Source organism: Nicotiana tabacum, chromosome 11 (assembly GCF_000715075.1).
Source record: "Nicotiana tabacum cultivar K326 chromosome 11, ASM71507v2, whole genome shotgun sequence".
NCBI lineage: Eukaryota > Viridiplantae > Streptophyta > Magnoliopsida > Solanales > Solanaceae > Nicotiana > Nicotiana tabacum.
In genome coordinates, this window is record NC_134090.1 from 72,016,402 (window position 1) to 72,033,537 (window position 17,136).

General features: G+C 40.9%; 1 protein-coding gene across 1 annotated transcript; it reads left to right on the plus strand.

The window, feature by feature from the left end:
• Positions 1-575: 575 nt before the first annotated feature.
• On the plus strand, positions 576-9,501 carry LOC142166300 (uncharacterized). The gene is made up of 2 exons (XM_075225158.1): positions 576-1,206; positions 3,651-9,501. Exon 2 carries the CDS (start codon positions 8,115-8,117, stop codon positions 9,084-9,086), a length of 972 nt encoding a protein of 323 aa, XP_075081259.1. The 5' UTR covers positions 576-1,206; positions 3,651-8,114; the 3' UTR covers positions 9,087-9,501.
• Positions 9,502-17,136: the final 7,635 nt, after the last annotated feature.

The following is a 17,136-nucleotide window of genomic DNA, read 5'->3' on the forward strand; positions in this document are numbered from 1 at the left end:
TTCCAAAGAGATTCTATTCAGGACTCTTTTATGTTCAAGATTGAGTATTGAAATAATTTTAAAGGTTTTTCCTGACTTTGTCTGTGTCACTAAATAATTCAAAATATCTCGACTTTGTTAGAACAGGTCCAAGTATATTAACAATTATCTGAAATACTTTTTTTACACAATTTTGAATATTCAAGGATTCAATCATATGGGAGTTGTAAGCACGTAATTTTTGACCCGCGCAAATTTTAAAATTAGTTTTAGTATTTTAATATTTTTAAATATTTACTTGACTTTATTTTAATATAATTTTAATCTTTTTACTTTTAGTCCTAAGACATAAAAAAAATATAAAATATGTTTTATTTATTGTGTTTATCGCTTTTTTATATTTTTATCTTTAGTTTAAGATCAATTAGTATATTTTTATTCATGATATCTTAATTTTATCATGACTTTAGTCTATTTTCTTTACTTTTTACTTTATTGTTATAACATTTAAAAATACAAAAAAAAGTAGTTTCATTTTTAATTTTTTTTTACTTACTTAACTAAGTTTAATTAATATTTTGGTAGGATTTTTGAGTTCGCCATTGTCCAACAAGAAAATTTATAGGCCCAAAGGTGTGAGTCCATTTTCTTTTAACTTAAACCCAATTATTCTTAGTCCATTATTTCCAACCCATTAGCTCATTTATGTGCAAGATTTAATCCTAGTCATCTATTTCCTCCTAATCCAATGGCTATATCCATTCTCACCTTCGTATAAAAGACCCAATTATAGAAACTCTAACCCAAATTTTCAACTCTAGTCTTGAACTAAAAAAGGGAACCAGCCGCAAGTCCACCCTCCATCGTCGACTCTACTCGCCGGAAAAACGCACACAGCCCTCCAGTCATCTCCTCACAGCCGCCATCACTAAAACCAACCTAAAACTCAGCCAACTTCGAATCCTAAAACATCACAATCAGATTTCGGCCAAGAGTTAGCAACACCATCCTTTGAGCCTCTCCTCCGCCGTGCGATCGCTGCGGCGGAATTCAAAATATCCGATCAGTTTGAAATCTCATATCGGAACTGGTGTCGCTGCTGCTCCTTCTCCGTCATCCCCACTCTTCTTGGTTACTGCTGCGTGAAGTTCACTTTTCCGGACAGCAACAAACAGCAGAATTTTCTTGAAGTTTCGCTGTTACCGTTGGAAATTTGTTCTCCGTGAGGTCTAATTCTAAACTCTGCTCTTAATTATCTTAGTGATTCTTCCTCATTTGTTTTGATATCGAACGGAATTCTGGTTTAGTTTAGTCCATTTAATTATGTGCATATGACGTAACTATATTGAATGTTTACTGATTTATGATTTCCTAAGCAAACAAATATGCCTAGTAGACTAATGATGAATCAAATTAAGAATTCTAATTAGTTGATCCTGGTATTAGAGAATAAAAAGGCAAAGCAAAATGGGTTTAAGAATAAATACATGTCCATTGGATAAGTTATTTTATCATATTGATATTAGGAGCATGTTTTAGGCCGGTCATGCTTGGGTAGGCGAGCCGTAGGATTCTTGTTAATTTCGAGGCGAAAGGTCGTTCCCTTAGTTAAATTTATCCGGGGAATGCCTCGAGGGATTTGTATATATTTTTATCCGGGGTATGCCCCGTAGTATTCTGTAATTGGAGGTCGTGGTGAACATCGTAGCAGAAGTAGCGTACGATAATGTAGAAATTTAAGTTTTCTTCTTTTAATTTTCTTTTATTTAGGTGGGGACGACCTCAAGCTTCTTTTGTGTTTATTTTTCTTTTTGTGTGTTATTACCTCAATTCGAATATTTTAAAAGCCAACTAGATCGAGTACGCAACCGTGACCTTCACGGGATTTGGGGAGTGTCTAACACCTTTTCCTCGAGTCAAATGAACCCCCTTATCCGAATCTCTGGTGCAGACTTAGTTTTGCAGTCTCAAGTGTTTTGAAAGGAAAAATTATTTTTAGAAGAAACGGTAACCTGACACACCGATATCAAATGTCAGGTGGCGACTCTGAGCTAATCCTTTCGAACACAAAATTTTGTCACTTTCAAAATTGGAAAACCTTTTCAAGCCTTACTAAATCTTTTTATTATTATTTTAAGAGGGTTAAGTGAGGTTTGTTTGAAAAAGGGGTGTGACATCTCTGGCGACTCTGCTGCGGAGCTGCAGATTCGATCTAGTACTTGATTTTGTTGGTTTTTAGGATATTCAGTTGAGGTTTTTATGTGTTTTGTTTTCTTTATTTGCTTTGTTTGTCTTATTTCCTTGTTTTGTTGGTTATTTGTTTATCGTTTTTCTTAATATGTTACTGTTTTATAAACTGTCATCATGTGCATAACCATGGGTCTTCTTTCTGCAACAAGTCTCAGAGTACGCGTCGCGTGCACGAACTCTTTGTTGAGTCACCCTTAATTTAGGAGGGGGGCCGTCGGACGTATGGAGTGGGTGGAAAGCTTGAGCAGCCACCATCGACCATACGCTCCCCCGAATTGCCTTGTTAGTTAACCCCAAACTTAGGTCAGCCTTTAGGTCATTTTTATTTGCATCATGTCATTTAGACCTAACAGGGATCGGTCCCAGGTACCGTGTCCCTTTGTAGGAAGCCTATAAAAGACATTCAATCATCCCTATGTGATACATGTTGCATCTTTGAGGGTAAAAAGGTCATTTGGTGGACCGATGCTTGGGAAAGAAGGGTGAAAGACGAAGCAAGTAGGGCCCAGTTATATTTTTCTTTCAATACTTTTTTTTAAAAAGAAATGAAAATGAAAAATCCAAAAAAGATTTTACATTTTCCCATCATTTTCCAAAAATTCAAAAAAAGGAGAAAGAAAATCCAAAAAGAGTTTACATTTTCCATCATTTTTCAAAAAGACAAAAAATATGGTTTTTCCAAGTTAGTTGCATTTTTTTTAAAAAGGCTTTCTCCCATGACCAATCTTCCCGAACTACGCAAACCTGATTCTCGTCTTCTGGGGCGGGATACGTAGGCAACTCACTTAGGGTCTGGTCTTCCTATTAGGTCCTAGGTTCTTGGCTTCCGGGGTCGTAGCCAAATCTTGCATGTATAGCCATATTTGGCCACTTTGGCCGTTTTTGCAAAAATAGAAGTGTTTTCTCAAAGTAATTTGTTATCTCTTGTCTTAGGATCTTGAGTCTACAATAAAGTGTCCTCTTAATTCTAAGGTTCATTCATGTCAAATTTGCATGTCTAGCCACTTTTGGCCACATTGGCCATTCTTGCAAAATAGGGTTATTTTCGCAAGAGTGGCTCAATTACCCATGTCTTATGATCTTGAGTTTATAACTCGGTGTCATATCACTTTAAGGTCCATCCATGTCGTGTTTGCATCCCTAGCCACATTTGGCCACATCGGCCATTTTTGCAAAAAGGGTCCATTTCCGCAAAGTAATTTTTAAGACCATGATTGTCGGGATATTAGAGTCATGTAAGCTTTAAATGGAGTATTTCTCATGCATTAGGGGTCAACTTTGTCAAGTTTGCGCTAATAGCCACTTTCAGCCACTTAGGCCATTTTGCAAATATAGCCCAGTTGTGTCCTGCATTTGTCCACTAGGAAATATGGTGGGGTCACGTAGTGTCCCGAGTCGCTAACCATGTTTGCTTCATTCAGGTATGGACCCGCTGATTCGATCCAAAGTGCTAATGGTAGTAAAGATTCCTAGGAAGTTGATCAAGTGGTGGAAAACGTTTTCATCGTTAAAGCAGTATGAGTTAATGCAAAAATTGGGCACCCTAAATTCCCTTCTTGATATCACACCCCGCCCTGACTTAGTGGAGGCGATGCTGACTTATTGGGATCCGCAAAATTTGATTTTCAAATTTGGAGAGTGTGAGATGACTCCTACCTTGGCGGAAATGTTTGGTCTCACTCGTTTAAGCTATATATGCAAGGACATGATACTTCCCCGAGACCACTCTAGGACAAGATTCCTCAGCGACCTGGGCCTGAAAGATAATAAGCATTTAAAATGTCTCGAGCAGTCTTGGATATCCTTGGATTATTTGTTTGCTAGATTTGGACCACAGGATAGTTTTGATATCTTTTGGGATGAGTTATGCACAACCAAGGCAAAGTGGCAACGACGTCGCCTCGAAGCTTTCAGCCTTGCTTTGTTGGGATTATTGGTTTTTCCATTAGATGAGAGGCACATTAGTACCCGTCTACAGTCAGTGGTAATGGCACTATTTCATGAGAAGCAACGCAAAACCGTTACCGTTGTGCCGATGATCTTAGCAGAGTTGTATCGAGCCCTGAGTGAGGTTAGGGGAGGTGTCAGATATTTTGAGGGAAGTAACCTTTTGCTACAGTTGTGGATGATGGAGCATTTGCACACCGCTTCCTTACTTTGTCCCATCGATCGTGCCTTGAGGGATCGGGTGGTATGCATCGAACGCAGGATGAAATCTCCTAAGTTTACGTACCCAGTAGGCGTCACGGCTTGGATTGAGTTCCTTGGTTTGAGGACAAATGGGAATATTTTGTGGACTTACCTTTGGCTACCTTTGGATGATATCTTGGTAGGGTGCCTCATGTAGCCTTTCCTGATACTGATGGGACTCAAGTGTGTTAGGCCGTACACTCATGTTAGGGTAATGTGGCAATTGGGCAGAAGACAAGAGGAGCCTCCAACTTTGAACCTTCGAAGGCACATCATAAATTTTAGCAAAAAGGCGGCTGATGAAATCAAGTATGTGCAATACTGGAACAATGCAAAGAGGATGAAGAAAAATACATTAGCAGAGGATGTTGGCAGGCCCGAGTGTACTCAGGAGTACTTGATTTGGTTACAGTCCGTCCCGCCAGGGGTCAGCATCCCATTGCCAGCCCAACTCAGGGGTCGGCAGTTCAGACAGATGATTTTGGGGAGGCATCGGACCAAGATCCCTGGGATAAGCTTGAGTTGATAAAGTCTCAGTTAGCGGGATTGACAGCAAACGTGGAGCAGCATAGCCAGTATTTGTTTAGGGTCAGCCTTCAAGATGCGGGGGCACACGCCAGGGCCTTTATTTACAACATCGGTGTTTCTTTACGAGGCATGTTACAGAGTTTGAGCATGACGTACAGCTCAGGACCATCCCGGTCAGGACAGTCATATTCAGGAGCAGCTTGAGGAGTCATTCTATTTAGGTGTTTTGAGATTGTCTTATGTTGTCTTTTACTTTCGTGTCTTGTCTAGAAGTATCGAGTCCTTTAGGTAATGTCAGAGTCTGTCGTAGTGTAGTTGAGTCTGTCATGTCTTTCATTATTGTATTTCCCTTTGTATTTTAATATCGAAAAGTTTTAAATGAAAAATCCCAAAAAGATTTTGTTTTCAATTTATTTTCCACCACTTCTCCAGAACTACGCTTGGTCTGATTCATGAGGGACATGATACGTAGGCAACCTACATCAGGTTCGATCAAATCATTTTTGGTTCAAAATAAAAAGAGAAAGAAAAAGAAAAGAGTGATAAGAGGTGTTGGAAAAGAAAGAGAAGAAAGGATTGAAATGAGCAAATTGAGATGATGTCATATGACCTTGCGACCCCCAAAGACATTTTAGAACCATTGATTGTTGCTTGGTGCATTGCACGTAATGTGATATTATTATTTGATAAATGCTCTAACGCTAACGTGGTGGTTTTGTGTTGTTGTCCTCTGTTATCTCTATTAAGTTTCAGGAAGGTGGTTAGTTTGTTGGCATCCTGGCAAGTCATCCATACAACACCCGATCAAAGCGTCAAACAGTCATGGTTAGCAAGGAAACAGACACTGGAGTTGTATACTCACCAAGGGAGATTGTTGAGTCGGAATCGGAACTGCAAGAGGAGGTCCGGAGGTTGAAGCATCAGATGGCAGAAATGTATTAAGCCTGGATTAAGGGACATCCTCCACCCTCGTTCCCTACCAACTACACAGAAAACCCTGCTTCCATTCCACCACTCTCTCAATCCCAGATGCCCAATACCATTGATCTTTCCCCACAACACGCACCTGGCTTTACCCCTTACCACATATACCCCGGCACTTCAGCTCAAATTGTTCATGCTCCGCCAGCCAAAACAACCTCATACCCTGCTCCGACATCTGCTCCTATTTTTGTACCCTTCCACAAGCTAACCTCCACCGATCCTCTAGTGAGCCCGCATTCCCCGCTACAGATACCACTACTATGCACCGGAGCCCACCTTCAAAGTCCTAGATCCTTACTCTTGCAATCCCCAATTTGAGCCTCATGTTGAAACTGACAAACTACCCAAGAACGCAGAGCAAGAAGAGATGTTTAGGAAGGTACAGAGTCTGGAGCAATCATTGAGAAATATGCAAGGGTTGGGAAACCAAGTGAGTGTAGCCTATAATGATTTGTGTTTGTTCCCCGATGTCCAATTGCTTGCCGGGTTTAAGATGCCCAAGTTTGACTTGTATGACGGGCATGGGGATCCTGTAGCTTATCTGAGAGGTTATTGTAGTAAAATGAGAGGCGCCGGGGGAAAAGATGAATTACTGATGGCATACTTCACCAAAGTCTGAGTGGGGCAGCTTTGGAATAGTACACCCGCCAGGACGCCAGCAGGTGGTACACCTAGGACGATATGGCTCAGGCCTTTACCCGACACTTTCAGTACAATATAGACATTGTTCCAGACCGCCTATCTCTGACCAAGGTGGAAAAGAAACCCAGTGAAAGCTTTAGAGAATATGGGTTCCGATGGAGGGAGCAAGCTGCACGAGTCAATCCTCCGATGGAAGAGGACGAGATGGTTAAATACTTTCTTCAAGCCCTAGAGCCCACTTACTATGGCCACTTGATCTCAGCCATTGGTAAGTCTTTCAATGATGTAGTGAAGATGGGAGAAATGGTGGACGAGGGGCTCATGTCGAGTAAGATCATGAGCTATTCTGCTATAAAAGCAACCACCCAGGCAATCCACAGTGGTACCGGAAGTTTGCTAGGCAAGAAGAAGAAGGAAGATGTTGCTATGTTTGTCTGTGGATCATGGCATGGCCAGAGGGGTTCACCTCATCAGTACATCCATCCTCGACCCCGACCCCAAGCCTACGCCCAAGCTCCATATAATCCACCTCAACATTACCTTTCCCCGCAAAACCTCCAATACTTAGCCAGGCCATCCCAATACCTTGTTCACCAAGCACAATCATATGCTCAACCCTCTCCTTACCCCCAATGGCGTGCTCCAGCTCCGCAGAATATCTACCCAGCTCCATAAAATACCTATCTACCCCCGAAACCCTATCAAAACCCCACTGGTTCAAATTTTCGATCAAGGCCAAAGTATAGGAGAGAGAGGCAACAATGGAAACAAACTTTTACCCCGCTTGGAGAGTCCTATGCTAGTCTGTTTCAAAGGTTAAGGCAGTTGGACGTCTTGAGGTCGATTGAGTCAAAGATACCAAATCCCCCTCCAAAAAACCTCGATTATTCCCTAAGATGCGCCTATTGTTCTGATGCTCCAGGGCATGACATAGAGAAGTGTTGGCATTTGAAACGGGCAATCCAGGAGCTCATTCATACAAACCAAATTGTAGTCCAAAGCCCAGATGCACCAAACATCAACCAAAACCCTTTGCCAGCCCATGCAGAGACGCACATGATTGAAATAGTTCACAAGGACGGGGAGCCCAAAAAGTCTTCTAAGTCCGTCATGATGATTCGGGCCGGTGAAAGCAATTTGGTTAAAGCTCCAGACTCTACCAAAGCAACACCCTTGACAGTTGAAGGGATGACAGAAAAGCCAAGCTCACTCAATTCGAAACCACCAGTGTTGGTCGTGAAAGGGCTGTCGAAAGATATCGGGGCAAGTCCGGAAAGTTCAAAAGTGGTAGTACCAAGGATTTCAAGTAAGCCTGTCATAGTTGTGAAGGAGGCTCCTACTACCCCTATCATCATTAAACTAGTAACCCAACTTCCAGTGGTGGATGCCAAGGCTGTTCCGTGGAATTATAAACAAGTGATAGTGACATACAAAGGAAAAGAAATAGAGGAAGAAGTCAATAAAACTGGAGGATTGACTCATTCTTGGAGATGTTTCACCCCAGAAGAATTAAGGAAAGCCAAGCCATTCAAGGATAGCCAATGCCAGTAAAGAAATCGGTCACTGAGGAGTTCCTGAAAAAGATGAAAGTGCAAGATTATTCCATTATGGAGCAGTTAAGGAAAACACCAGCCCAGATTTCTCTTTTGTCTTTGTTGATACATTCAGATGAACATTGCAGGGTCTTGATAAAGATTTTGAATGAGGCACATGTTCCTGATAAGATCACAGTGAACCACCTGGAAAAGATAGCTGGCAGGATCTTCGAAGCAAATAGGATCACTTTATCGGACGATGAACTTCCTATGGAGGGTACAGAACACAATCGAGCTCTTTATCTCACGGTGAAGTGTGAAGATTCTGTTGTCTCAAGGGTTTTGGTTGATAATGGCTCTAGTGCGAATATTTGTCCCCTGTCTACTCTGCAAAAACTGAAGAATGGCACCGAAAGAATCCACTTGAACAGTGTGTGTGTCCGAGGCTTTGATGGGGGAGGTAAAGATTCTGTTGGAGATATAATGCTCGAATTGTCAATAGGGCCTGTTGAGTTTACCATGGAATTCCAAGTGTTAGATGTGGCTATCTCCTACAATCTGTTGTTGGGCAGGCCCTGGATACATGCTGCTAAGACAGTCCCGTCTTCTCTACACCAAATGGTGAAGTTTGAATGGGACATGCAGGAAATAGTTGTGCACGGTGATGAGGACTTGTCAGCCTGTAATGATACAATTGTTCCGTTCATCGAAGCTAAAGATGATAAGGGACCTTGGGTCTATCAGACTTTTGAAACAGTGTCTGTTGAGAAAATTCCTGAAGGAAAATGCATTTTGGGTCCTAAGCTATTCTCCGCGTCCGTCATGGTTGCGAATGAAATGTTGAAGAATGGTTTTGTGCCGGGAAAGGGCTTGGGCTCATCTCTGCAGGGTATTGTGCATCCAGTGCGCCCCAGTGGGAATCCTGGTACATTTGGTTTGGGATTCATGCCCATAGAGAAGGACGTGAAAAGGGTTTAAAATCTGAAACATAAGGTATGGTCGCTCCCCAAGCCCGTCCCACACATCTCTAAGTCTTTTGTCAAGCCAGGGGCCGAAAAGCCTCCAACCTCCTCAATCCCAAAACCCGTGGTCGATGTTGATGAAGAGCTGATCAAGAGGTTCCAAAGTCTGTTCGAAGAAGTCAATATGGTAGAAGTTGGTGAAGGCTCTAGTAAAGCAAATGTGCAGCTCGTTGGCCCAAATGTGAAGCTTAGCAATTGGGAAGCTACTCATCTCCCCACCAGGAAGGAGTTTTGGTAGTTTGCTTTGTTTTCCTTTCTGTTATCTGGGTTATTCCAGGGTTGTAATCCATATTTTTAGTTTTGCTTGTTTTGATGTTCAAACCCTTCTATCCTTTTATTTTCAATGAAATGCAATTTTCCGTTTTCCGTTATTCTTAATAGTGTTTTATTTTGTTCTTTTTTCTTTTGTACAGTTCTTTTTATGCTGGTTGCAGTGACATGACATGCATGAAGAGTTTTCAGCCGAGTGTTAAAAGCCAATCTAATTCTGAAATAACAATCCAAGAAGTTGAATATGATGATGAAATAGAATATGATGAAGAAACAGCATTTGAGGAAACTAGTAAAGAGCTAAAACAATTTGAGGAAAAACCAAAGCCTAATTTGAGTAAGACCGAAGCAATCAATTTAGGGGACCAGGATGATGTTAGGGAAACCAAGATAAGTGTGTATTTAGAGCCGCAAGTTAAGGAGGCAATAATCAAAACATTGTTTGAGTACAAAGATGTCTTTGCATGGTCATATGACGATATGCCAGGCCTGAGCACTGATCTGGTAGTTCATAAATTGCCAACTGATCCAGCATTCCCTCATGTCAAGCAAAAGTTGTGAAAGTTCAAGACTGATATGCGTATGAAGATCAAAGAAGAAATCACAAAGCAGCTTACTGCAAAGGTTATTCGGGTCACTTGATATCCCACTTGGTTAGACAATGTTGTGCCAGTACCAAAGAAGGATGGTAAGACCAGGGTCTGTGTTGATTACCGTGATCTTAACAAAGCAAGCCCAAAGGATGATTTTTCATTGCCGATCATTCACATTCTGATTGATAATTGTGCCAAGCATGAGATTGGGACTTTTGTGGACTGTTATGCGGGATATCACCAGATCTTGATGGATGAGGAAGATGCAGAAAAGACAACGTTCATCACGCCATGGGGAACATATTGTTATCGGGTAATGCTATTTGGTTTGAAGAATGCTGGGGCAACTTACATGAGGGCGATGCCCACCATATTTCATGACATGATACACAGGGAGATTGAGGTTTATGTAGATGATGTGATCATAAAGTCAAAGAAGCAGTTGACCATGTTAAGGATTTGAGGATGTTTTTCCAAAGACTCCGCGGGTATAACCTCAAGCTCAATCCAGCGAAATGTGCATTTGGTGTCCCGTCGAGGAAGCTGTTGGGATTCGTGGTTAGTAGACGCGGCATTGAGTTATATCCATCGAAGATCAAAGCCATTCAAGAGTTACCGCTGCCAAAGAACAAAACAGAGGTGATGAGTTTCTTGGAAGGTTAAATTACATCAGCAGGTTCATTGCTCAGCTCACGACAACCTGTGAGCCCATCTTTAATCTACTGAAGAAGAATGCTATGGTAAAGTGGACTGACAAATGTCAAGAAGCATTTGATAAGATTAAGAGGTACCTGTCGAATCCATCTGTGTTGGTCCCACCAGAGCCTAGAAGACCTTTAATTCTCTATTTGACAGTCTTGGATAATTCTTTTGGCTGTGTATTGGGTCAACATGACATCACGGGAAAGAAGGAGCAAGCAATCTATTATCTCAGAAAGAAGTTCACTCCCTATGAGGTTAAGTACACTCTGCTTGAGAGGACATGTTGTGCCCTAACTTGGGTGGCACAAAAGTTGAAGCATTATCTGTCGTCCTAGACTACTTACCTCATTTCCCGCATGGATCCTCTAAAGTATATCTTTCAGAAGCCTATGCCCACGGGAAGACTGGCGAAGTAGCAGATTTTACTTACTGAGTTTGACATCATTTATGTGACTCGGACCGCGATGAAGGCCCAAGCCTTGGACGACCACTTGGCCGAGAATCCGGTGGATGATGAATATGAGCCACTGAAGACTTATTTTCCTGATGAAGAGGTCATGTGTGTTGACGAGGTTGACCGAGATGAAAAGCCAGGTTGGAAACTCTTCTTTGATGGGGCTGCTAACATGAAGGGTGTCGGATTAGGGGCTGTACTCATATCTGAAACAGGGCAACACTACCCTGTAACACCCCAGCTTCGATTTCATTGCACCAACAATATGGCCGAGTACGAAGCATGCATTCTAGGTTTGAGGTTAGCTGTAGACATGGGAGTCCAAGAAATACTGGTTCTGGGAGATTCAGATTTGTTGGTTCATCAGATTCAAGGAGAATGGGAGACTCGAGATTTGAAGCTCATACCGTACCGATAGTGTCTGCATGATCTTTGTCAACGGTTCAGGTCGGTTGAATTTAGACATATTCCCAGGATTCATAATGAGATTGCTGATGCCTTAGCCACTCTGGCGTCAATGTTACATCATCCGGACAAGGCTTATGTCGATCCTGTGCACATCTAAGTTCATGATCAACATGCTTATTGTAATGTGGTGGAAGAGGAAATCGATGGCGAACCTTGGTTCCACGATGTCAAAGAATACATCAGGTCGGGGGTATATCCAGTACGTGCTACAGGTGACCAAAAGAGAACCATTCGACGTCTGGCTAGTGGATTTTTCTTGAGTGGAGGAATCTTGTACAAGAGGACTCCAGATTTAGGACTGTTGAGGTGCATAGATGCTAAAGAAGCTTCAACTATCATGGCCGAAGTGCATTCTGGAGTTTGCGGGCCGCATATGAACGAGTATGTCTTGGCAAAGAAGATACTTAGAGTAGGTTATTATTGGCTCACCATGGAACGGGACTGTATCAGTTTTATTCGCAAGTGTCATTAATGCCAGGTACATGGTGAGTTGATTCATTCTCCCCCATTTGAGTTACACACAATGTCTGCACCTTGACCCTTTGTTGCTTGGGGCATGGATGTCATTGGACCAATTGAGCCGGCAGTGTCAAATGGGCATAGGTTTATTCTGGTGGCCATTGATTACTTTACCAAGTGGGTCGAAGCTGTAACTTTCAAGTTCGTGACTAAGAAGGCGGTGGTGGATTTTGTTCATTCAAATATCATTTGTCGGTTCGGAATTCCCAAGGTGATCATCACAGACAATGCCGCTAATCTCAACAGTCATTTGATGAAAGAAGTATGCCAACAATTCAAGATCATGCATCGGAACTCCACTCCGTATCGCCCCAAGGCAAATGGAGCTGTTGAGGCTGCTAACAAGAACATAAAGAAGATACTTCGTAAGATGGTTCAAGGTTCTAGACAGTGGCATGAAAGGTTGCCTTTTGCCTTACTGGGTTATCGCACTACTGTTCGCACTTCAGTAGGTGCAACTCCTTATTTACCGGTATATGGAACTGAGGCAGTTATACCTGCGGAAGTTGAGATTCTATCCCTTCGGATCGTTGCAGAAGCTGAAATTGATGATGATGAGTGGGTCAAAACCCGGCTAGAGTAGTTGAGTTTGATTGATAAGAAAAGGTTAGCTGCAGTATATCATGGTCAATTGTATCAGAAGAGAATGGCAAGAGCATACAACAAAAAAGTGCGTCCTCGGAAATTCGAAGTGGGCCAGATGGTATTGAAACGCATCCTTCCTCATCAGGCTGAAGCTAAAGGCAAGTTCGCCCCAAACTAGCAGGGGCCGTTCATAGTGACAAGAATGTTTCCCATTGGTGCTTTGTATTTAACAGACATAGAAGACAAATATGTAGATATGGCTATTAATTCTGATGTAGTTAAGAGGTACTATATATGATTTCTTTGCTTACCTTCAGTTGTATTTTGTACTTGGCATGTTCAAAGTTGAAATGACGAGGGCATTTTGTTCCGCTACCTAAACACTTTCATCCTTTGTTACCCCTTTTGAGCTTTATTTTTTTTTCGTACCCTTCTTTTGGAATCAGTAACAGAATTAGAGAACGAAAAAATGATGATGAATGAATGAATGAAAAATAAGAAGAATGAAAAAGAAAAAAAGAGAAAAAAAAGAGAAAAGAAAAAAAAAGAAAAAGAAAAAAAGAAAAAAGAAAAGAAAAGCAACAAAAACAAATAACTTCCTTTTGAACTACGTTTGACCTGATTCCTCTTAAGGATACGTAGGCAGCCTTACGGTTCGGTCCCATCAAAATAAAAATAAAAATTCCCCAGACCCAAAGAAACTGGGGCAGAAGTTTTGGTTTTGAAAAGATCTGATTCCAAAAGTTGTAATTTTGACCCCTTCATCTTAAGTTAGTTTGAGCCTTCATGTCACCCTTTCTTTCTAACCCTTTCCAAAAGTCTACATTACGGTCCAAAGAAAGACCTTCCGATCAATCTTTGAGGATGCCAAGTCAAGCGAGATAGAGGTATGATTTACATCATGGGTAACACTTTGTTCACGGGCGCAAGAGAGAAAATTTAAAATGAGAGTCTTATTGGTGAAAACCCTCACGGGCACCGTAAGGCGATGGTGAGCTGAGAGAAAATTTAAAATGAGAGAGTCTTATTGGTGAAAACCTTCGCGGGCACCATAAGACGATGTTGAGTTGAGAGATGAAAAAATGAGAGAGGCTTGTTGGTGAAAACCCTTTGGGGCGCTACAAGTCGAATGAGGCTCATGACTTTACAGAGAATTTGGATCAGTGAAAGCCCGGTTTTGAAGTATGAAGACAGGACATGAACTGAAAATATGATTGGTTGGACGGATTAGGCTGATCGATCTAAAATGCATGTCATGATCATTGGAGCTGGCTGCTTCCCTCAAATAAGTCTTCTTTTCTCATTCTTCTTCATATAGTCATCTGTGCTCAAAAATTTTCCTTTGTTCCTTTTTGTCAAAAATCATTTCACTTTGCTCTTTGAGTCTATCTTTATGGGTCTCTTTTGAGTCAGCCTTGTGAACAGGCAGGAACGGATTTCAAAGCCTACTACCAGCTTCTGAATTGCACAAAGCGGAGTCCGGCCAGGCACATCACAATTGACTTGATTTAGAATAGGCAGTATGGTGATAACTGAGGTTCAGGCAATCAAGTGAATCTTGAATTTTGAGAAAATACAAGGATTCAACAACTTTCAAAATGAAAACACAATGCAACAAGCAAGCATGAGAGATTCAGGTTATGCAGAGGTTTTGTGGTCCAATTCCAATTAAAAGGTCAAACAACTCCTTGCTAGCCCGAAACAGCTAATCAGAATGAAGCATGGCGATGGCAGAAGCAGACGCTCAGCAATGATGCCACAAACTAACCACCACGTTCTCAAACTAACAAGATTTTATTTGTCTGAAACAGGGGCAAGAGAATTTGTTAATCCACAGGGACCCTCCTACGAAGAAGGCGTGGTTCAGGGGCAAGAAATTCTGTTCAGAATCCTCCAAGAAGAGAGCATGGTTCAGGTAATTCATTTTCGGCTTTTCAGGACCCTCCTGGATAATGGGATTTAATTTTAAAAGCTCTCAGGACCCTCCTGGATAATGGGATTTAATTTAAAATTTTCAGGACCCTCATGGATAATGGGATTTAATTTAAAATTTTCAGGACCCTCCTGGATAAGGGGATTTAGTTTTTAAATTTTCAAGACCCTCCTGGATAATGAGATTTAGTTTTAAATTCTCAGGACCCTCCTGGATAATGGGATTTAATTTAATAGTTTTCAGGACCCTCCTGGATAATGAGATTTAATTTAATAGTTTTCAGGACCCTCATGGATAATGGGATTTAATTTAAAATTTTCAGGACCCTCCTGGATGATGGGATTTAGTTTTTAAGTTTTCAGGACCCTCCTGGATAATGGGATTTAGTTTTTAAATTTTCAAGACCCTCTTGGATAATGGGATTTAATTTAATAGTTTTCAAGACCCTCATGGATAATGAGGTTTAATTTAATAGTTTTTTCAGGACCCTCCTGGATAATGGGATTTAATTTAAAATTTTCAGGACCCTCCTGGATAATGAGATTTAGTTTTTAAATTTTTAGAACTCTCCTGGATAATGAGATTTAATTTTTAAATTTTCAGGACCCTCCTGGATAATGGGATTTAGTTTTAAATTGTCAGGACTCTCCTGGACAATGAGATTTAGTTTTTAAATTTTCAGGACCCTTCTGGACAATGTGATTTAGTTTTTAAATTTTTAGGACCCTCCTGGATAATGGGATTTAGTTTTTAAATTTTCAGGACCCTTCTAGATAATGGGATTTAGTTTTAAATTCTCAGGACCCTCCTAGACAATAGGATTTAGTTTTTAAATTTTCAGGACCCTCCTAGACAATGAGATTTAGTTTTAAATTCTCAGGACCTTCCTGGATAATGGAATTTAGTTTTTAAATTTTCAGGACCCTCCTGGACAATGAGATTTAGTTTTAAATTCTCAGGAACCTCCTGGATAATGAGATTTAATTTTTAAATTTTCAGGACCCTCCTGGATAATGGGATTTAGTTTTAAATTCTCAGGACCCTCATGGATAATGAGATTTAGTTTTTAAATATTCAGGACCCTCCTGGATAATGGGATTTAGTTTTTAAATTTTCATGACCCTCCTGGATAATGAGATTTAGCTTTTGAATTCCTAGAGCTCTATAGGTAACATGATCCGATTAACACTCACAAGTATGCCCAGATCCCAAACTGGGGCAGACAAATTTCTTTTATTTTGTCTGTTTTGTTGCAATATCAGGCGCCCACCTGGAAAACGAGGGAATAGAATTCAAGTTTTTCGCAATCAGGCACCCACCTGGATAACGAGGGAATACAATTCAAGTTCTGGTAATCAGGCGCCCACCTGGATAATGAGGGAATACAATTCAAGTTTTTGGTAATCAGACACCCACCTGGATAATGAGGGAATACAATTCAAGTTTTTGGTAATCAGGCACCCACCTGGATAATAAGGGAATACAATTCAAGTTTTGGTAATCAGGCGCCCACCTAGATAACGAGGGAATACAATTCAAGTTTTGTAATCAGGCGCTCACCTGGATAATGAGGGAATACTGTTCAAGTTTTTGAAATCAGGCACCCACCTGGAGAACGAGAGAATTCATTTTAGAGTTTCTTTCAATTTACAAATTCAAGAAGCAGCAGGAGCCCGCCTGAAGAACAGGGTCCACTTTTCAGTCTCATGTTGATGATCAAATAGAGATTCAAGGAAGATTCAAGACAAGAAGTAGATATGATTTTGTATTTTCTTTTACTTTTGTTGTAGTTTTTCCCTTTTATTTTCGATGTAATGGCAGGAACCGCGGACCGAAATCTCGACGGTACCTCGACCGGCTCTCCACCTCGGTACTCCATCATCCTTCTCACTTCTAAACTACACGTGGCCTGATTCTTTTATAGGAACTGGTGTCGCTGCTGCTCCTTCTCCGTCATCCCCACTCTTCTTGGTTACTGCTGCGTGAAGTTCACTTTTCCGGACAGCAACAAACAGCAGAATTTTCTTGAAGTTTCGCTGTGGAAATTTGTTCTCCGTGAGGTCTAATTCTAAACTCTGCTCTTAATTATCTTAGTGAATCTTCCTCATTTGTTTTGATATCGAAGGGAATTCTGGTTTAGTTTAGTCCATTTAATTATGTGCATATGACGTAACTATATTGAATGTTTACTGATTTATGATTTCCTAAGCAAACAAATAAGCCTAGTAGACTAATGATGAATCAAATTAAGAATTCTAATTAGTTGATCGTGGTATTAGAGAATAAAAAGGCAAAGCAAAATGGGTTTAAGAATAAATACATGTCCATTGGATAAGTTATTTTATCATATTGATATTAGGAGCATGTTTTAGGCCGGCCACGCTTGGGTAGGCAAGCCGTAGGATTCTTGTTAATTTCTAGGCGAAAGGTCGTTCCCTTAGTTAAATTTATCCGGGGAATGCCCTGAGGGATTTATATATAT